This window comes from Saccoglossus kowalevskii, chromosome 17, assembly GCF_978046115.1.
Source record: "Saccoglossus kowalevskii chromosome 17, keSacKowa6.1, whole genome shotgun sequence".
Lineage (NCBI taxonomy): Eukaryota > Metazoa > Hemichordata > Enteropneusta > Harrimaniidae > Saccoglossus > Saccoglossus kowalevskii.
Genome location: NC_140657.1, coordinates 14476038 through 14498035, shown reverse-complemented (window position 1 = coordinate 14498035; position 21998 = coordinate 14476038). Strand labels below are relative to the sequence as shown.

The following is a 21998-nucleotide window of genomic DNA, read 5'->3' as shown; positions in this document are numbered from 1 at the left end:
CTATAAACAGTACTTGTTATTAAAGGGACAACCGCCGATCAAAACAATATCGACGATAATGACGTCCTTACACCATTTACGTCACAGAAGATGTTTTGTCCCAAGAGGGCATGACTTAACGAAATAGTGCTTTGTAACCTACAATCAATATACTTTTCTTTACCGGCAGGGTTTGAAGGGTGTTCCTGGACGAGCAGGACAAGGAGGTGAACCAGGAATTATGGCAAGTTTTAGCATACTTTTACATAGATTTTGTGATGTCGTCGTCGTTGTATGTACGAACGAATGAGAGAATTATCTAGCGCATGTTTTATCACCTATATTACAGGTGCTTTTATGTTGACTATTCAAATCCCAGGTTTTGGGTAAATATGATAAAATGTATGGTGGCATTGGAATAATAATTGCTATAATTTATTGCAGGGTCCAGTTGGACCGCCTGGAACCCGCGGGGTAATGGGACGTCCGGGAACACAGGGATTAACAGGCGAACTTGGTCCAGCGGGAGAACCAGGTCTTCAGGTACAGTGATTCATTGCACTCGTGGCCCGTTGCAAACACATATATCTTGGATACGATTCATGTTTCTTTCATTCTAATAACTATACATATTACCAGGAGTTGTGCGTTGTTATCATAACGGAAGATACGGCGGGAAATAACAACTCTCAATAAAAGTATTGATATTTTTTTTGTATTACACATAATTCTAAAGTCGCGGAGACTTGAATGACCGAACGCTGACTACAAATGTCGGACAAGTGTACGTTGTTAACGAACGCCGGTCAAGTGTACGTTGATGACAAATATCGGTCAAGTGTGTGTTGATAACAAATGTCGGCCCGGCCATGTATACGTGGATGACAAATGTCGACCAAGTGTACGTGGATGACAAATGTCGGTCAAGTTTGCGTTGAGGACAAATGAACATGACGTGTACATCCTAGCAACTGGCCGTCAAGTGTTACACCATGGTAGCCGTGATAGAATTATTATACAACCCACTTTACAATTGTAAGTCGAGCTAACTGTGCGTTTGTCCATTAAAGTAAACGAGTCGTCTATGATTAGAAATAAATTCATACCTACATTTAATTACAGGGAGTTCAGGGACAAACCGGAGAAACAGGCATTATGGGTGCACAGGTATGTATTGTGATTTCACGCTTTATTGTATTTTTATTGGGTGATTAACAATTTTCTTGACGACTTTTTATTCGAGTAATTTGATTGTTTTGTATTTTATTCGTAATTCACAGGGAAGCCGAGGACCCAAAGGTGACGTTGGTGACCGTGGGTGGCCAGGGCAACAGGTACCACGTGATTTTTTTTATGATGGATACTGTCGTCGCGCAATAGACTATATGAATGATTTATTTTACACGCGTTGTATACGTCGCATCTGATACAATATGAACGAATGCATGCATGTTTGACACAGGGTATTGGATGGCAAATTGGATTTTTATTTACCGTAACACTGTGTCTTTGTTCGATGAAAAATTGTGCAGTAATTGTTTAAGTAATCTAGATCAGTGTTTAGAAACGATTGTATGAGTTGAAATTAAAAATTCCGTTGGTATATTTTTAACATATTCAAAATATGTGCGATTTACCAAACCCGACAAAATACGAGGAAAGAATTTATGTCACATGAAGTGTGATAAATGTCACTTTTAATTACTAGATTTTTCTGTGTCATTACTCAGTTTGACGTTCCATGCACTGACCATACTCTATCGCACCTCATTCTCAGACCAATTCAATCACATTTTTTGTGTGTCACGACGTGAATATAAAATGTTGCATGTTAAATGTTACATACTGAAATATCTTCTCGACTTGTAGGGTCCTTCGGGGACAAGAGGATACCCAGGATCAACAGGAAAACAGGGAATTCCAGTAAGTCGCTCATTTGTTAAATCCTCGCCTCATTACGAATGTATATTACAGCATACACAGCTTACAATGTTAAAAAGTACTAGATGATTATCAGTAAGCTGCCTCTTCCGTTTGTCTGGTTGTTGTGTTAAAGCGAGAGGGTCGTCACCTGCGCACGCGCGGGAATTGAGTCCCAAGCGACGATAACAACACACGCTAAAAGAGAAAGGCAATGACACGCTATGGCCATCCGACGCGTGCGCAGGTGATGACTCCCTCGCTTTAAATTCAACGGTCCCCGCTTTGGTTCATCGATTTTTGCGTGTGGTTTTTTTGCAGGGAGTCCCAGGCGAAATGGGTGGACAGGGGACGAATGGCGAAATGGGCCCGAAGGTGAGTCGGCTTTAAATTGTTACGTCAACGGTATCAGAAGAAGCATTATGTATATTTTGTTAAATTTGTCATTAAAGTATCCATGTTGTTTTGTTACAGGGAAGTATAGGTTATATTGGGGAAAAAGGTCTTGCAGGATTACCTGGACAGCAGGTAACAATACAAATGTCAATTTTATAATTGAGCTTAGTTCGTATTGTAATTAAAAAGAGTGTGTGTATTTGTTTTGAGCACAGCGATCGCTAAATCGAATTAGCTTGAGTGGACAACGCCAACAATGACGCGCTTGGCTGGTTCACATTCACTGAATAATCAATACACATTTCTTGGTAGGGCGCACCGGGTAGTATTGGCAAAAAAGGTGTACGTGGAGCTAAAGGAGCAAAGGTGAGTAAGTCAAATACGATATCACTATTTCAAGAGATTTCACAATTTCCGATTGTGTTAAGTTAGTATAACGTGATTGTGCGAGTGTATACATTCATTGCGTTTATGTATTTGTAATAATTTGTCGTCATTTGAGTCAATGTGGCGATTCTGATTATGTGTGACTTTCTCTCATCAGGGTCCACGTGGTCGTCGTCACGTCGGTGAAGTTGGCGACAAAGGAGAAATGGTACGTGGTGTATATGTTTAATTCGTACTATTTTGTTCAATCCTACCAACTACTACCAACTTGGTCTAATGGAATTTGTGTTAAAGTATTATTTCATAAAACATGAAAAGTACTCATCAGAGTTTTTGCAAAAATTATTTTGGAGATTGAATTTTGTAAATAACAGCCTAAAATGACGCTAAATACTAGTATATAATAACAGTCAATGAATTCAGATGATAAGTTTCAACAGTAACCAACTGCATATTTTCGTGAAGAATAGAGAACGTTAGCATGGGACACTGATATCTTCAAGTTCAGTGACAGTGCGTGTATATTTTTAGGGAGTCGAAGGGAACATGGGAAGACGAGGTGATCAGGGAATGTTTGGGAATATTGGACAGACAGGGAAACCAGGGTTAGAAGGTCCTCGAGGCCCAGCAGGTGTTAAGGTAAGTGATTATCTCTGAATTATAGACCTATATACGGAGACTTCGTTTATTTGTTTATGCTTTGCGCATTGAATTTGTGAAGTAGAAATGGCATATCCATTAAACGAATCGCAATATCCTTATATCATCAACAACTTTGAGACACAATGGACATGCGCATTACAGTAAATCATCAAACTGAACATCCTGCTCTCCACGTGTTACTCCGTATTCGTCTTGCTCCACACGTGTTACTCCCGCGTCCGTATTCACACTTAGTCATCTTAGTTAATAATTATTACCGGCATGCTAGAGACAGTCAGAGGTTTTGAAATGTTTTTTTTTCTTAAATGTTGAGGAACTACCTGATACGAGATGTGTTTTTCTTTAACCAGGGAGAAAATGGAAAGAGGGGAAATGATGGCCTACAAGGTGATCGTGGATTCCGTGGATCGAAGGGTGTCAAGGGGGGTCAAGGTGGAAGAGGTGATAGCGGTCGAGAGGTGTGTTATGATATCAACCGACATACTGTCATATTCGAGTGATCGGCCAGGTTCACAGTTTAAAAATGTTTAGTGTTTTCTGTTCCTATTGCTTCTTTTCGTTGAAGTGGTTGTTCAAGCATATTTGTTGTACATTGTCACGATCATTGATACAGTTTATATTATGCCTGATAATAGTTATCATAATTCATGATCTCCAAGGTATGACGTGAATCACTAATTCAGTGGTATGTGGGTGAATTACGCAACAGCAAATGTAGTTGCCAGATGAATCAAAATGTCACTATGACCTTGAACAATTGATCTCAATCTGGTGATTCGTAACGACTTGAGTATTCTACGATTCAACTATCCTTACTTGAATCTCTGGTATTTAATAAGATTCTGTATTAATTTCTAGGGTGAAAAAGGTGAGCCTGGGATCGAAGGCCCTCCAGGACTCGTCGGGGATAGGGTAAGAAATGATTGTAATCGCAAATAAAAGATAAACAGAATTTTGAGAAATTGCGTTTTCGAAGGCGGTGGTCGCATGTGCGACATCTGTGTTCATAAACATTGATTTTCCCACAATCCAATGCGCTCTTCTAATGGAAATCGCAAGTATGAGGTTTGACTTAGGCGCGACCGCCGGTGACTTTATAGATAACTTCCAATCACATAACAAATACCTAATTAAAGTTTGGTAACGTCTCACTTTGTACTCGTTGATCTACGCAACAGCCAAAGTCGCCATCTTTGTTTATATACGATCCATATATCTCGCGCATGCGTGGCGCGACGACTACCGCCCTTTAAAGTTTTTTAGACTTCAATATTTGGTAACGTTGTGTGAATAATGAACAGATGTAGTAGTAATGACGTCATCAGGGTCAGTTGATTGTAAGGCGTTGTAAGGCGAAGCGACTCGGTCTCGTTTGCATTGTTACTGTATTGTATTGATTGATGATTTAAATAAATAAGTTGATGGCGCACACGCGAATCATTCCATGCGACTATTTTGACGAACTGTGACATTCTTTATAATTTTGTGTTTAATCCCAGGGGCCAATGGGAGCACGAGGAATACAGGGACCAAAAGGTGAACCAGGAATTAAGGTACGAACATGTAGATGAGTTTGTATACGAGGTTATATCCTTAGCAGTAGGTCCCTACTATATAACTATACAATGTTTGTGTTGACTATAGCATGGTGATTCGAACACAACGAACCGACACATATTGTCGACAGTGTTATTTCGCGCATCTAAGTTACGAGACAACAAAAACACTCTTGACAAACAATAATGCAAACTTAAATCGGAGAACGATGTAGCACGGTATTTAGACAAACTTATTATCATTTATTCGTAGGCGATGCAAGGTGAACCCGGTAAAACTGGTACACATGGAGAGCCAGGATTACAGGTATTGATAGTTGTATTAACTTATGGTTATCATCGTAAAATTGGGGATACTATACACAGGCTAGCCTGACTAGTAGGCGTGAGTGGCGCCCTCGCCGGCCGAACGGCATCAGACCCCACTAACGTGTGTTGGGTTTGGAGCACAGCGGAGGGCGCAACACACGCGACCTTCTCAGGCTATACACAGGCTTATTTCGAATATTGTCCTTGTATATTGTCCTTACATATCTGCTGTACATCCCCTGGGTGATTGGTGGTGGATTAACGATGTCATGGAGTTATTACAGTTTTCATTCAAATTAATCTAATATAAAGGCGTTACCGTATTCATTCATTTTGTTATTGCTGTTTACAGGGGGTGCGAGGTGAACCTGGTGAGAAAGGAGACCAAGGCATTGCTGGTAGCAAGGTAATTGTAAAGAGTGTAAATAGTAATTTTAAAACGAGGGAGCAGTCACCTGCGCATGTCACAGACTGCCATAGCGTGCCGTTGTTTACACGCAAGTATGCCCATAATCCTTTGCGGTTTTGTTTTTCGAGTCCCACATGTGAAGTGAGTACAACTTAATATCGTGTGTAAATGATATAAATCAACTACGTCATTATATAGAACAGTTTAATTCATAGCATTTTTATACCCGTAATGCTATTACACTGTGATCATTCTGGAGTAGCGATCGAAACAATATTTTGAAAACCACTGTAATTCACATTGCACGATTATTGGTAGCCTTATTTCAGGCAATCACAACATACTTCTGCAGCTCCAATATACTTATTAGTGTTAGATGGATTTGCTATTGCTTGGGATATACTATAAGGATATTACGAGAATACCTCAAAGTATGTACGCAGACAGTACAGCTGGAGTATCGACCGACGCGCAACCTTATTATTATACATCGTTTCCTTCCAAAGATACACCACAGTCACTGTACTGCTAGTAGAGTGATTGTGGATACACCATGGGAATGCCGAAATTATAAATCTTTAGAACAGGATCAGCGAACCTCTTTGGAGTCCGGTCAAACTCTGGTGGTACCCATGATTGTTTTTATTATTAAACGACGCTAACGCGCGTAAATTGAATCATTCCATATTTGGAATTCGCATTATAATAGGATGAAAATACCCCGTAAAATGCCGCAAAATTACGGCACGCTGTTACGGTGACAGATGTATAATGATTACTCTTTATCTAAACATTTCAGTGTCAAGCATTTCATGGTACGGATTGCGCAATTCTCCCAATGACCCATTAAAAGTACACACAACCTCTGAACATACAGGTCATACTGAGGTTTTTTTCACATTGTGTTTATATTTGTACAGTTGTGCATTGAGAGATATTGTGATATTCGTCATGCAGGTTTTAAGCAATCAAGGAAATGGCTGTAGTAAAAAAAAATGTAAAGTAAATGTATTAGTGCTACAGTGACTAGGACTACTGAATTGCCGGCTGTTATTAATGTCAATAATTAATCAACAATATGACCTAGCTATTTGAAACGAGGAATTTTTTTTTTTCTATTTTAATTTTTCCGTCCACTGCGAGATCCATTGTTAAGCGTGATATCGAACGTATAACAGGACATACAACGTCATTGTGGTAGCAAAGCAACGCATGGGATTTAAAGTGCCTGTGAAATGGCTGCTATTTTCACGCATAAAATTATCCATTGATACATAAATATTATTATTTTTTATGTTTCTAAGCATGAATTATTTTTTAAGTGAAAAAATGTGTTTTAAACTCAATCTACGGCAACTTTATTTTTGTGTATTTTAAAACGAGGTTCCTCATTAGCTTCTTATTTGCATACAGAAATTCCCCTTGTGACGTCAGAAGGGGAAGTCGCATGGCAGCTTGCATTGCCGATACGTGTAAATAAGGCAAATTTCTTGTGCAGTTTTCTCGTCTTTGACTAAATTATCACTTATGTACTTGTTCGTCGAGGAGGAATAGACCATAATGAACACATAGTATCAATTTTTGTTGCATGGGGTTGAGTTAGATGCGAAATATGTCCGTTCTGGTGTAGCTGGTCACCGTGATCGTCACCGGCGCACGTTTGTACACACTGTCGCTGGACAAAATAGGTTACTAGGCACGTCACTACACTGTTTTATTTCATCGATCGTCTGAGTAAAACTTTCAAAATTAAAATAAAAGAGAACATATTTTGACATTCTAAGCATTAGACTATAGTGATCACTATAAAATAATTAAAAAAATGACAAATCACAGTTACTAAATAAATGACAGCCGCGTGGAAATAAATTGAAATTTTGTTGAAATAGGTGAACGCGACGAGGGCAAGTGCGTTAAAAGCGGCGTTTAATTGGATAACAAAAATAATTGAGATAGACACACATACAGATAAATTCAGAGTGGATTCGAGTTAGCGTGATCCATTGCGTAATTGTCATAATTATAACATCATATTAAAACTTTATTTAGTGGAAACACATTGACCAAGCCCGGATTCTTATTTCATAAATTATTACGCAGATCAAGCTGCAAGCATGGAGGTAAAAAAAGAACAGAGGTGTGAATTCGAAATTCAACACCAATCACCAAACGATTGAGAAACTTTTAGCCTTCGGAAATGAAAACAATTAGCAGTGTGTAAGGGCTGTGTAATTTCCTGTTTGTCCGACGCTTCGTTTTCGTGTCACTGTCAAAATTATTGCTACTCTTTACTTAACAGGGACTAAATGGTCTCTATAAAACGATTATCAAGATCGCAAAAACAGTCAACTCATTTGAAACACTTGCCGTCTCTCTCTCTCTCTCTCTTCTGAAATTCGCCTTGGTGATTATGGTCCGGAATCTATTTCTTTCAAAAGTGTTGCGCTAGGTTTATGTTGTCGGCGTTTCTCTTTAAAACTAGTTGTTTTTTTCATGGACGAGGACAGTTTTTCCAAAAAAAAGAAGCTGAGGTTAAGTGGCTTTCGTCCACTGATGCATGGAAGGTCCATGACTGATGTCGCACTTTCGGATCGATTAGAAACGTGTGAATACATACTCTATGACTATACGTTTCACTGCAACTGCCCATAACACAACATCTAAAAACTCTCTCTCTCAAAAAAAAAAAAAAAAAAATAGACAAAAAAAAGAAGAAAAAGAACGCCGACCGAAAAATGTATATCGTTTAAAAGTATACTGAATGACCAGTGTTATTACGGCTCAGGGGTATGACTTCCTCTCACATTTTGGCATTTGGTGGCGCACTTTCGGCGAGAGTCGGAAATCCGGAAACAGTCGACCGTTTCAGGATAGGTGGGCGTGGCTACAACACGAGAAATATCTCAAATTTACTTGAATACGAGTAATCATTTTCAGCAAAAAATCAATAACTGCCCATTTCAGTGGGACACAGATCTAAAATGGGAAACGTGAGGGTGGGCATTGCACAGGCACTTTAACAAATGCAAAACCATTTGGGGGTATTTCCACGCTTAAAGCGGGAGGATCGTCACCTGCGCACGCGCGGGAATTGAGTCCCAAGCGACGATAACAACACACGCTAAAAAACGCAAAGGCTCATGGATAGACGCTTGTTTGTAAACAATGATACGCTATGGCCATCTGACGCATGTACAGGTGACGACTTCCCCCCTTTAATAATGTGGTAAACGAATTTGATGATGGTCAATTGAGATGAAGTAAGATTATCTCATCGCAATATTCATCTTCGAAAGATCAGCATTACAAATTCAGATTCAAATAATTCGATTTTTTGCGGCAGACGTTCGAAATGCACCTTTCACGTTTTACGCGAGTTCTCACGGTGAACGGAAAGTCGTTCAAAAACATAATTTATTAAAGTCAACTTCATAACACTCGGATACACAGGTGATATCACCAATAATAGCTCAACTGATAATTGCAATGTGCGTTACTTCTCGAATATCATCAATCTCTGTATTAAATTTTGAAAATAGTATGCAGACGCAACTTTTGGGTATTTTTTTTTTATTTTCTCTCTAAACGCAATTCTATTTTGTGTACATTATAGGGACATCAAGGACTCGCTGGTTTGCCTGGACCCCTTGGAGAGGCTGGAATACCGGTCAGTTATAGTACTGTGTTGTTTCATTAGTACGTCTTTTTTAAGACGAACCTTGTTAGTATTATCAACAATCATGTTATTTCCGAAAATACTTTTTTATACGTACATAATTGCAATCTGTTCCGTCTGTCTCGACTCCCTAGGGTGATGCTGGCGTCCCTGGAGTTATTGGTCTTCCTGGTGCAGCAGGCCTGCCAGGTATTGATGGAATTCCAGGAGAACAAGGAGAATTCGGTCCACGGGGATTGCCGGTAATTTAATTCAATTCAATTCAATTCAATTCAATTCATTTCATTCCATTCCATTCCATTCCATTCCATTCCATTCCATTTCAATTTAACATATATCGTAAATGTTATCGTAATGATGCCATATGAAATCAGTTTACGTGTACCAGAATGAATAGTTATACTTGGTCATTACCTGGGCTGTAATGAATCTGACATAAATGATTTATACACTGTGGAGACAACAAGTATCAACAAGTAAATATATGGTGTTTTCTGATGGTGTGTCGTTGAGGCACACTAAGCTATATATTAATACACCACTTTCAGTGAATGAATATATATATATGTAAGATTGCACATTGCATTTCATGATTTTACAGTGGTTGTAGCACGTCACGCATGAAAAACGCAATGCCCCTCTCATCTTCTCACGCATTATTCGGGTGTGTGTATAGAAGTGGCACCAGTGGTTTGCGTGCCCACCTTTCATAAGGGCGTGGGGCAATTATACATCATGGAAAGTCTGGTACTGTACATGTGCTTAGCATGATCGCCTTAAAAGTTGGATAAGGCATGGGCAAAATTGTGCTTACCAATTAGGATAGGGAATCGCTGTCGCATTTAACCCTTGCAATAGATCAATGGTTCACTGATTTTTATAAATACATATTACGTGTAAGCCGACTCTTCTACTGACCCTGTGTGAACCCTTTTCAATGAGACACTTTGCTAACCATTTTCAGGGATTCCTTGCGCACCATTTCCACACTCCTCTCACCGTGTATAATGGCTTAATGCAATGGTTTGAATGTTTGTCCCAAATCAGGGTTTGATAGTTAGCGATAGGGACAGTGGTCGATGAGGGAGTGCCACAGTTGTTAGCTTTTCGCCTTGTACCAAGGCTTACGTGGACCGGCTACTAACGTGATTGAGTTTCATTCTACAAAGACCACCAAACACGCGGTATTATGTTCGGGGGGAATTTCGTCCTATCAGACGGAGTGATAACTCTTGATAACAACAACTGTCGGTTCTGTATACCAATCCCTCTTCTGCGAACGTTAAAGAAAACTTAAGTATCATTAATCACAAAAAGTAAAAGACTTCCGAAAGATTGTTGATCCATTGCACTCGGTGTCATCACTCAAGAGAGTGTTGCTTCCAAATATGTAATTGGGTTTGTCTGTTTACCTGGACAGCGAATACATAATTAGGTAATATGTATATAAATGACGGCGCTTATACCGAGGTAAATATAAATATAATTGTCCCAGCAACAAGGGAGATAATATTATCCCCGAATTGTTCCAATAACAAAGATAGTAACACGGAGTTATGTAGGAATTCCATGTTGCTAGAAAGTACTGTTGAAGCGGCAGGGTCATCACCTGCGCACGCGCGGGAATTGAGTCCCAAGGGATGATTACAACACACGCTAAGAACGCAAAGACTCATGGGTAGACGCTTGTTTGTAAACAATGACACGCTACGGCCACATGACGCATGCGTAGGTGATGACTCCGCCGCTTTAAACATGCATGTATTATAACGTGTGACTTTCTACTGTACTCATCCTATTTTTTTTCTCATCCAGGGTGTAGGTGGTCAACCTGGTGTACAGGGAAAAATTGGAAATAAAGGATTGCAGGTGAATATGCTTTTTCAATTGTATGTATGTTTTCCATAATTCAATGGAAAGGAGAGCGCACATATTCATATGGTTGAAAGAACACATGTTGTACTCTACTAGTGTTTTGAACTAATAACATCTCGGGAATTTGAATAATTTAAATTAAGTTTTCTAAAGCTTAGTGTCAGTGGTTGAACTGTTACATGATTCTTATAACGGGATGTGTTGATTAATAGGGTGAGAGAGGATTTCCTGGAAAAGAAGGGCGACGAGGAAGTATGGGAGAAAGGGTGAGTAACATATCTGTTTCCAGATTATAAGTGTTCTGATATTGCCATGCTATATATGGTCATAGGCTGTGGCGTGCCTATGGCAAGGTTAACAACACAAATCAAGTTGATTCGAGACTGTCCCATAAACCCCATGTGGTGACAACACGTACACATGAAGAGATGGCACTCGTCTTTCTGACAATGCATTCTAAATCGTATGTAGACAGGTGCATTCTAGGTTTTATCTCAACGTTGACTGAACGTAAACTTGAACAATATGTGTGTCCATTTTGTGTGGACGTTTACGTTAGATATTTATAGATATATATATATATATATATATATAAACAACGTTACAGTGGTCTAGTATCCAAACAGCCATATGAACAAATATAATTGTGACTTCTACAGGCTCCAATATTTCGAAATAGAAAGCAAAACTGATTGATATTGGGCATCTCTTCTTTTGTTGTCTTTTTAGCTCCGATTTCATCGAGGATCCTCCATTTTTAATGAATATTTATGTAATTTTTGATCAAAAATGTCATGCCTGTTCAATTACGTCGATAACTTGTGGGTTTGATGTTTGCACCACGCAAGTTCATGTATTCCTTGAAATTACGGCGTTTTAAATCAAATAATTACCAGCTATCTCGTTGAAGAACTATTCAACTGATTTCAACGCGATGAGCAGAAGATGGGATTGAACCACGATTATACACGACGTTCAATAATTGATTTTTTAAGTTGCCATGAGAACACAAACATTAAAAAATGAATTCCGTCTTCCGTTTCAGGGTGATGTTGGATTGCCAGGTGATCATGGGCCAGATGGGCTGAATGGCGATATGGTGAGTCAACAGTACCACTGCCTTGATTGATCTGTAGCGTAGATTATGTGTATTAATCAGTCATGGAGGATTGGGGTTGACAAATATTTCTTTTTTTTACCAACAGGGTCCTCCTGGGTCAGTACCTGGGGCTCCTGGTCAAAGAGGAAAGATGGGAGAAAAGGTAAATGTCTTTAAGGTCTTCAGATTCCAGTCGAATTAGCCGAATCAATAAATGGGCCATAATTTTAATCTCTGTTCTAAGTGTGATGTTTTTTTTTCGATAGCGTGCAGTTTTCTTCTTTTCTATTTATTTGAACTTTACAGTTGGTTTCTATGTCCGTATTTGCTGGAATCGTGAAGTTTCTTGAAAAAAATGTTCTCCCGTGATCAATATTGAAAATGTCTCTTCCTCCTTCATTTGTGTTGATAAACATTGATTTTCCCACAATCCAATGCGCTCTTCAAATGGAAATCACAAGTATGAGGTTTGACCTGGGCGCGACTTGCACTGATTACCGCCGGTGACTCCTTCGATACCTTCTAATCACATGAAAATTACCTAATTACAGCTTGGAAACGTGTCAGTTCGTACTCATTGGTCTGCGCAACAGTCAAAGTCGCCATCTTTGTTTATATGAGACCCATATATCTCGCACATGCGCAGCGCGACGACTACCGCGCTTTACGGACTTGGTCGGATAAAAGACTTTCACTAAAAAAACTTTCATCCCAAAAATAGTATATCAGAATGTTTCAAAGTCATGATAAGACCATTATATATGTACACATTGTTGTTTTAGGGTACAATCGGAATCAGGGGACCCGCTGGGATTGCTGGAGATCCAGGCCCCAGAGGCCGTCCTGGTCATGGTGGATTCAGAGGTTTCAGAGGTAACATGGGAGATCTAGTAAGTAGGCTATATTATACCTGAATCACAGAAACTCAAAACATTGTTTCTGAATGCACAACAATCATTTTTACCTGCAAATAACCTCATCATTCGATTTGAAAACTTTCATCTAAGCTTGGCAGAATGTGTTGATTGAAAAATACATTTTCAACTAACCTCGTATAACTGTTTCTGATTGGTTGATTTAAATATATACAATGCTATCGACGTTACTATAGTGATTTGCTCGTGTTTATAATACCCGTATTGTAATTTGACAGGGGGACCGAGGAGAACCTGGTTTACCTGGACTGCCTGGCCCTAAAGGTAAACAAGTAAGTAGTGATAGATAGACATTATCGGTATTTTATCTGGAAAAGCAAACGTATGTTAACAAATTGCCAGACTCGAAAATGTCATAAATCTGCTTCGTTCCAGGGTTATCGAGGTTTTCGCGGTGAACCAGGACATCCAGGTGTTCGGGGGTATGAGGGTGAGGTGGTAAGTAAACTCATGGAATTCCATCTGTGAACTTTTCACTTTTTTTAGGTAGGCTACACTCTGAATATGTTTCCATAATTGGCGACATGTGCACGATTGTATTGACATGCGTTTAATACATTTGAATGGCAATTTCACTTGGGCTCACCAAGTGACTTTACTCTGATCGTACATGTATTTGATTAAAGCGGGAGGGTCGTCACCTGCGCACGCATTCCAAGCGACGATAACAACACACGCTAAAAACGCAAAGGCTCATGGATAGACGCTTGCTTCTATGCTATCGATAAAGAGCCATTGCTCGAAACGTCTAGCTATTTTAATAGTTATTTAGGACTACGATTACCAAATATTATCTTCAATATATCATGGATAGACGCTTGTTTGTAAACAATGACACGCTATGGCCATCTGACGCATGCGCAGGTGAAGATTCCCGCTTTAAATTAGATTGGGCCATTATCTACTTACCATGCGTAACAGATTACAATTATTCCACTTAATCATAGGGGGATGAAGGATTACGAGGAGATCCCGGATTTACAGGAGCGCCAGGAGTACCTGGAATGTATGGTCCCCGGGTAAGCCTATAATATCTGTGTTTGTTTGTTTGATTTGTGGATTATTAAGGATGCGGTCACGGTTACGAACTTTTATTCACAGTGGTCCATGAACTTGTGTATGATTTTAGAATTTAATTTCTCATTCGATTACATGCGATTAGAAGTTTTCAATTATTTTTTTGTTTTATTAACTCGCATGTACGATCTAATAACACTGTGTTTTTCTCTTTTCTTTTTAAGGGTCCCACTGGAGATAGAGTGAGTACATTTCAATAATATTTATCATAGAGCACAGATAAATGGAAAACTTCAAACACAGTGCTCGGATTATCTTACTATAAAATATTTAAATGTGGGTATTTTCCATCATCGATGACACTAAATCTGAGGAAGGAAGGCGCACGCAATAATAATCTATTTATTTTTTACTGGGGATTCATGGTATTGATGAGTAGGCAGCCAATGAGCGCATGAGAATACTGATCGCTCATTCAACGCCGTGGCCCACGAAGCATAAAACATAAGAACTAACTCACAATACCAAGCTGCAAAAGTTTCCGCCATATGTTTTCCGTTTATTGTGACAGTTCACAACAATTATTATTAAATAACCAATACTTGTCGCATCACGTGGGCTGGGTTGGTTCAGTTGGATAACCTAGCCAGAAGCTGTCAAAGTTGTCAGCCATCGTGTGTCAAGTCCCCAGTAACATATTATACATACAACTGTATAATGGCCTACAAAACCAAAAGTTAGAATCTCAATGACGTCAGAGGTATGAATGACAAGTCAACAAATGTCCGTTGAGTAATGTATGGAATTTATTGAAAATCAGTCTGTAATATTCTTTGTTAAAATTGGCATTAACGAAAGCTATATATTTTCCCCCCACAGGGAGATGCTGGCCCAAGGGTTAGTATACACCATACTTTTACGTTAATCCCCAAGATGTTATATAAATGGTGTTAAGGTAGAAGAAGCCTAGTCATCATTTTTGACATAAATTGCATGACAATATTCAATAGTTTGTTATGTACAATCATGAAGCTAATGTCCCATGGTACAATTATTTTGTGTGTTACAGTTATGCTTTTTGAGAAACGTGTCCTAATATTTCTTGAAAATTGCTATTTTTTGAACAATTCCATAGAACACAATGTTAAAGAAAAATTGCATTTTTTGACACTTTTTAAAACCCAGGTTTGCCATCATTAACAATATATGATTTTTTCAGTCTATGTAACCAGGCTAGATTTTGAGATATTTGCATAATATCTCTGCCATATGAACCTGGGTTATAATAGTGTCAAAATGGCGACTTTCCACTAAAATACAACCATCATCATGATTTTCTCGAAAAAGAGGCTGGTGACCTCCAACTTTGGAGTACAATTTATTGCAAAAAGAATAAATTCTGGGTATTATAATTTATGACTAGGCTTCTACCTTAAAGCAATTACCGATATTCCTCCGTCTTTTGCACACTAGCATGATATTAACCAGCGACATATTCTTTGTTGTACCTTCGACATGCTTTTATTTGCACGCTGCTCATTTTGAACGTTCGAGCTGAATCGATTTTCGCTGTATTACAATAATTACAATGAGCTAACTATATTACCTTATTCTTAATTATTTTTTTTGCACAGGGCGATACAGGAACTCAGGTGAGTCTTCCCACAATCCTTAGCTCACTGTCGCCATTTTTTTTTAATCTGCTCGCTGACACCTGGAATTTACGAATCGTGATTCGCAAATTATGAGTCATGTCGTGCATGTGGTCACGTGCACCGACGTTTATATGTTTCTAGTCACGGTAACCGTGTTCTAGTATAGTGTCACCGTAGCATGAATTTACTAATAATAGAATTACGTGACTACAGAAAGTTAAACGGCGTGGGAAACGGGTTAAAGGCGAGTCGATGAGCGCAAACGAGAATGTTGTTCGAGTGCGTTATTTTATCGCGGTATTTTACGAGTGAAAACAAAACTATGCAAATGAAAAAAAAAAAAGATAGTTAATGATGTCGACCCACTGTGTTGTTACGATGATTGTCTGGCGGCAACGATTGTGATATTTTTTAATCATCTGACAAATATTTTGTCTCTTTATTTCCACAGGGACTGCCAGGGCCTACTGTAAGTATATTAATATATTGTTTATATTCTGTTTTACTCTGTCTGGTCTTCAAAGCGTTAGCGTCGATTTCGATACGGGTTCTGTGCGACGTACACAAGGCGTTCTGTCTAAAGAATGTGGTTCCATGAAGTGTAATTTGTTAGATGTTTTCCGTTTGAAATTTGGGGAACTGGCGGATATTTTTTTTTATATAAAATGTCATTCATTTTTATTCGCTTTTTCCCCAATTCGTTTATATGCGTTGTGATTTTTTTTCAATACCCCCTCCCAGTTTCAAATCCTTGTTCGGTTCCGTTCAATGAAACAACATGTTTTCGGCTATGGACGTTCTATCGTGCTAACGTTAACCAATCAAATCGTGTAATCGATCACTATGGTAATTTAATTGATTGATTGATTGATTGATTGATTGAATTAATTTGTATTGTTTTCAGGGTACAGTTATTTTTGAGAGAATGTTGGCAGACGCTTTAGACCATTATTTTAGCACTAGTGAAACCCGTAGAATGAGTAATAGTAAGGTAAGTGGGCGAATGCTGTTGCTGCCAACGACATGTTTGTCAAAATATTCATTAAAACTAGGTGAATTGTACCACGACGAACACGTGAATTAATTAATTAAAAAATATTGAAATAAATTGGAGATGATAGCTAGCAAAGTTCAATAATTAAACATGTGCTAACTTGTCCAACAAACAATGGACAGAAATTCCACTGTAAACTTAAATTGAAAATGCGCATCGACATATTATCGATCAAAGATATTTGTGTATGTGTGCTTGCTTATTTGTGAGATATTGTTCTATGTTTTTTTTTATCAGGAATCTGAAATTTTCTCCACGCTTTACTACCTCGAATCTTACCTCAAGAGTCTGAAATATCCCGCGGGGTCGCGGGAAAATCCCGCGAGAACGTGTCGAGATTTAGTTGAATGCCGTCTTGTCGAAAAAGATGGTACGTGTTGTCTCGTTATATTTAATTTCCATTCGGATGTAGTCTGAAAACGGAGACTTATAATTTCACCTCCGTGCATCCGTCCGCGTCTGTAACTGGACCTGGATCAATTTCAAAATGGCCGAATGGCGGTATTATCGAGCATATCTGCAATTCCAGAACCGTATTTCAGTCATGCATGAACATATTTTCTTCAAAATTGGTATGTCCATTGAACATAATGGATCCTTGATGTACGTATTTATTTCATAACAGATTGAAAATAGCCGACTGGCGGCCCTTTTGTTTTCACAAATACAGTTCCAAGGTCATATCTCTAACATGCTTTGACAGATCACATTCAATCTTGACACGTACATCACACATCGTATCATACATGAGAATGAACGTGAATTTGTTCAAAATGTATGAATGAAGTGCTAAAAAAATTAAATTCAAACTTGTTATGTCCATTGAACACAATGAGTCCTGATTTGATTCAAAATGGCTGGCTGATGGCAATTTTGTTTTAACAAATTCTGTTTTTGGACCTATGTTGCTAATATGCCGGATTGACCATGATCAAACTTTACATATGCTTTATCATGTATCACATATACACATCTGTTTCAGAATCTGATTCTGCTAAAAATGCATTATGGATGTCATTTGCAGAATAAAGGAAGGAATCGCACAAATAAAGTGGCTCCATTTTATATCATGTCACACGAGTGTAAATAATTACTTAATGGTACTAATGTTGGCAATCACTGGACGGGCACTTGACATTGACAATGGTTCAAGTTTGTCTAACATGCCTTGAAACAATTGAACCTTGTAGTCGCCATTGTGCGAATCACCTGACAACCATTTCGTTTTTGTTTACCATATATGATGTTCTTTTAAATTCTAGGAACTTTTTGGGTAGATCCCAATCTCGGTTGTTCCCATGATGCCTTGCAGGCCCAGTGTAAATTGGCGGAAGGTGGGATGACGTGTCTTAGTCCCTCAACGGACATTGAGGTATATAATACTTTAATTTAGTTTAGCATTCACCCCTATTTCAAAGATTATTTCAATAGATTATTAGGGTGAAAATTCAAATGATTTTAAAGCGGGAGGGTCGTCACCTGCGCAGGACGTGCAGGAGTCCCAAGCGATGATAACACGCTAAGAACGCAAAGGCTCATGGGCAGACGCTTGTGACGACTCCCCCGCTTTAAATAGTGAATCTGCATATACTGCTAAACCTTCGCAATGTAAAAAGCAGTGTATTTAATTGTTATGACTGCAATTTATTATTTAATGAATTCAGATTAAGGCAATTTATCTCACAGTTACTCTATGTGGGTGTCAGAGTTCAGGACTATTTTAGTAAACTAATAATAGCCATTATTATACATCTGTCACCGTAATGCCATAAGTTTCAGCATGCCGTAATTTTGTGGTATTTTACGGGGTATTTTCATCCTACCACATCAGGAAATGCGAATTCCAAATATGTAATGATTACGCGCGTAAGCGTCCTCTAATAATAAAAACAAACATGGCTGCCACCAGGGTTTGACCGGACTCCACACAAAGATTTCGGCATTCCCATGATATATCCTTGGAAGGAAAAGATGTATGGTAAGGTTATTACGAGGATACCTCAAAGTATGCACTTAGACAGTACGCCGTCGCATCGACCTGCGCTGCGCGTGGATCGATAGCCCCGATGTATTGTTTTCGTTCATACTTTGATGTATCCTCGTAGATACCTCATATTATAAGCCATGTACGCTCTATCAAATCACAGTATTAATCACCAAGTTTTCTGAATTGTTACTTTCTTGGCACCGAATATTTTACAGTAGAGGGTGCGACAATAATTCCAAAACGTTTTCTATAATTGCAGTTTGAGTACCCAGTGTCTAAAGTACAAATGAACTTCCTGCACCTGCTGAGTTCGGAAGTGACGCAAGGGGTCAAAGTTCATTGTAATAATGTCAGCGTGTGGCGCAATTCTGGACATTCCGTTAAATTTAAAGGATGGGATGGGAAAGTGTATGAGTATGGTAGTCATGGCAACCAAGATATAAAAATTGACTACGATGGCTGTCGGGTGAGATATTTTCTTTCTCTATTTTTGGTTCATATGTTTAGTATATCCTTTGTTTGATTCCAATCGCAAGTAACTATAATATCGCCATTTTGATTGGTCGGTAGTCTTGAGTATTTTTATCAATAACTAAAATTGTAGATTTTCGACAAGGATTGTTAAGGTTTAATATTTTTCTCGCGAAAGAGGCTGACTTTATTGCACTGAGCCAGGCATATCAAGTTTTTCTTGTTTTACAACAGCACATACTCGCGAAGATGACGTTGGGGGCGGCGTGTTAGTTGATATACACGTCTATGATTTCTATTGGTTTATGATAGCACCCGTTTGTGTTTACTACATTTGCGCGGGGAATGTCGTAGTCCTACTATCTTCTGAAGGCTATAATTAGCCCTAATGAGAGTGTGTGTATACTGGTAGTTTACAGTCTAACCTGGCTTGAACCGCTACAATGCTACTTTAATACCCTACTAAAGTTCTATTTTACTTTTCAGACGTTAGACGGCACGTGGGGAATGACGCACTTTACTTTTCGTACTCAGGATGTGACGCAGTTGCCAATAGTAGACGTCATCGTGGGCGGTTATTCCTCCCACAGTGGCCACGTTCCCGATTCCACGGTCAAGATCGAAATCGAACCCGTTTGTTTCTGGTAATGATCAACGCCATGAATGGTGGTCTACATAGGGTCTGCAGGTTATTTCATTTGTCTGAAATATTTCATGAAATTCGTACATACATACGACAACGATGGGGCACGGCTTTTGTTACGGACACTTACCTCCGTTTACATCACTGGTCTACCTCTAGACTCTAGATGATTCTGTTTTCTACACAAATAAGAACGTTGCCAAGCGTTTTGAATTTTTACTTATTTGATATTTTTACCCCCCCCCCCCAAAAAAAAAGTCACATAATTCCATCTCACCGGAAGTCGCGTAATTAGCATCAATTGTGCGTCGGTTGTGAAGAGATAACAAACAAAGAACATTTCTATATTTATCTAAATACTTGTTTTCGTAGTAGCTCTGTCCTTCTGTAATATTTCCCATGAGTTTCTGCAAACTGGTTCCGGTTACAGAGGCGACGACTGTGTCCTTGCTGTGGTGGACAATATACAACTGCTGCCTCTTGACTATTGGTGGCGCTATATAAATTTTTGAGATATTTATGAAAGAAAAAAAAGTTATATATTTTATACCCAGGTTTAAATTGAAATTGTAAATGTTCAACATGACTAACCTTTTAAATGCATTTACTAACTATAATTCTTCATTGTTTTTTATTAAGTGACAAACTGTTAATATCATCAAGATTGATCACACACAAAAATAATTAAAAAATAATATTATTAAATACCTACAAATATTAATGGAAATTTAATAAGGCGAATCTGGATGGCAAGCGTACGCCTGCACAAATGCTTTATATAGCTGAAACACAGATTTGTCAGGTTGTCTTTTTGTTTTCACTTTTAATTTCACCGCTGTCGTGATCAATGGGTCGTTCTGCGCATGTCTGAAATATTGCTAAATGCACTGCCAGAAGGCGTGTGTGGCAAACATTGTTACATTGTTTCGCGTGGTAGGTCGGGAAACCTGAATGAAAGCATGTTTTTATGAGACCTCAGGTCATAGGTTATAGATGCGCTTATAATATAATAATGTGTTTCAGGCATTGACTGTGAAGTGAAATTCTTGCTATTTTTGTATGCGGTTGGTTCGACTTACTGGTAGTGGTTGGTTACTGGTAGTGACTAGTCTACAAGCTAGATGTAAACCAGACAGTAGGTTTCAATTCGAGTTACATATTGTCAAAAAAGTGTCACTGAGTACCGCAGTGGATTTAATATAAAATATTAAATAAGAAGTTTGTTTGTTTGTTTCTTTTGAAATTACATTTTGTATTTCACATATAATATCCTCGGAAAGTTCTAATAGTAATGTTTTAAGTCACTTCTGTGATTCTTTGGTTTTGTTCAGAATTTGAAAACTGGTGGGTCTGAAATTTGTAGTGATGGGTGTAATGTACGTAGAGCGTTGAGGTTGTCGTTGCCAAGGCAACACTTCACAGCCAGTTGCTACCACCGGCTGGATTTTTCATCGCGAGTGGAGGTCACGTTCAAATTTCTGAATTGTCTTGTATAATCGTATGATTTACAGAAGAAACCTCGCCCGCTACGCTGGGCGTCTACATGACGCCACTGCACTTGGCCACTGCGTGATCCATTGGTTGTGTTTCTCCAGTTACGTTCGTTCTCTAATTTATTCTAGTTGAAATATATCAGGTACTCCGTCACGTGGTCGTGGCAACGCTGATTTCATTAAATGGTGCTATCAATATTGTCTTTTTTCTGATTTTAATAATAAGCTCTTTTTTGTTTCCGATATATTAATATTGTCTTATTAGCTCTATTCAGAGATGATATGAATGTGAGCCTTTTTCCTGGATGAACATTTATTAAATAAAGGTTTCGCTTTTCAAGTTATATGCGTCTTTTTTTGAAAAAAAAAATAGTTCTGAAAATTGTAACGATGTCAAATATTAGACACGTGCATGTCCAGCCTGACGAGGTCGCGTGGGTTGCGCCCTCCGCGGTGCTCCAATCCCAACACAGG

The 21998-nt window shown here is 38.6% G+C and overlaps 2 protein-coding genes across 2 annotated transcripts in view; both read left to right on the top strand.

The window, feature by feature from the left end:
* The window catches only part of LOC102810048 (uncharacterized), a 30969-nt gene extending 30680 nt beyond the window's left edge, over positions 1 to 289 (top strand). The window contains exon 28 of the mRNA XM_085491894.1: positions 170 to 289. Coding sequence (XP_085348020.1) covers positions 170 to 289 — 120 coding nt within the window. The remainder of the gene's footprint in view (positions 1 to 169) is intronic.
* Positions 290 to 428: 139 nt separating this feature from the next.
* LOC100370997 (uncharacterized) lies at positions 429 to 21864 on the top strand. Its single transcript, XM_006814278.3, has 33 exons — positions 429 to 522; positions 1102 to 1146; positions 1260 to 1313; positions 1849 to 1902; positions 2221 to 2274; positions 2374 to 2427; positions 2608 to 2661; positions 2840 to 2890; positions 3214 to 3321; positions 3696 to 3803; positions 4204 to 4257; positions 4845 to 4898; positions 5155 to 5208; positions 5563 to 5616; positions 9233 to 9286; positions 9430 to 9537; positions 11111 to 11164; positions 11383 to 11436; positions 12216 to 12269; positions 12376 to 12432; positions 13052 to 13159; positions 13423 to 13476; positions 13580 to 13642; positions 14152 to 14223; positions 14446 to 14463; positions 15101 to 15118; positions 15856 to 15873; positions 16328 to 16345; positions 16781 to 16867; positions 17168 to 17300; positions 18193 to 18302; positions 19177 to 19383; positions 19875 to 21864. The coding sequence occupies exons 1-33, from the start codon at positions 457 to 459 to the stop codon at positions 20034 to 20036; spliced, it is 2313 nt and encodes a 770-aa protein (XP_006814341.3). The 5' UTR covers positions 429 to 456; the 3' UTR covers positions 20037 to 21864.
* Positions 21865 to 21998: the final 134 nt, after the last annotated feature.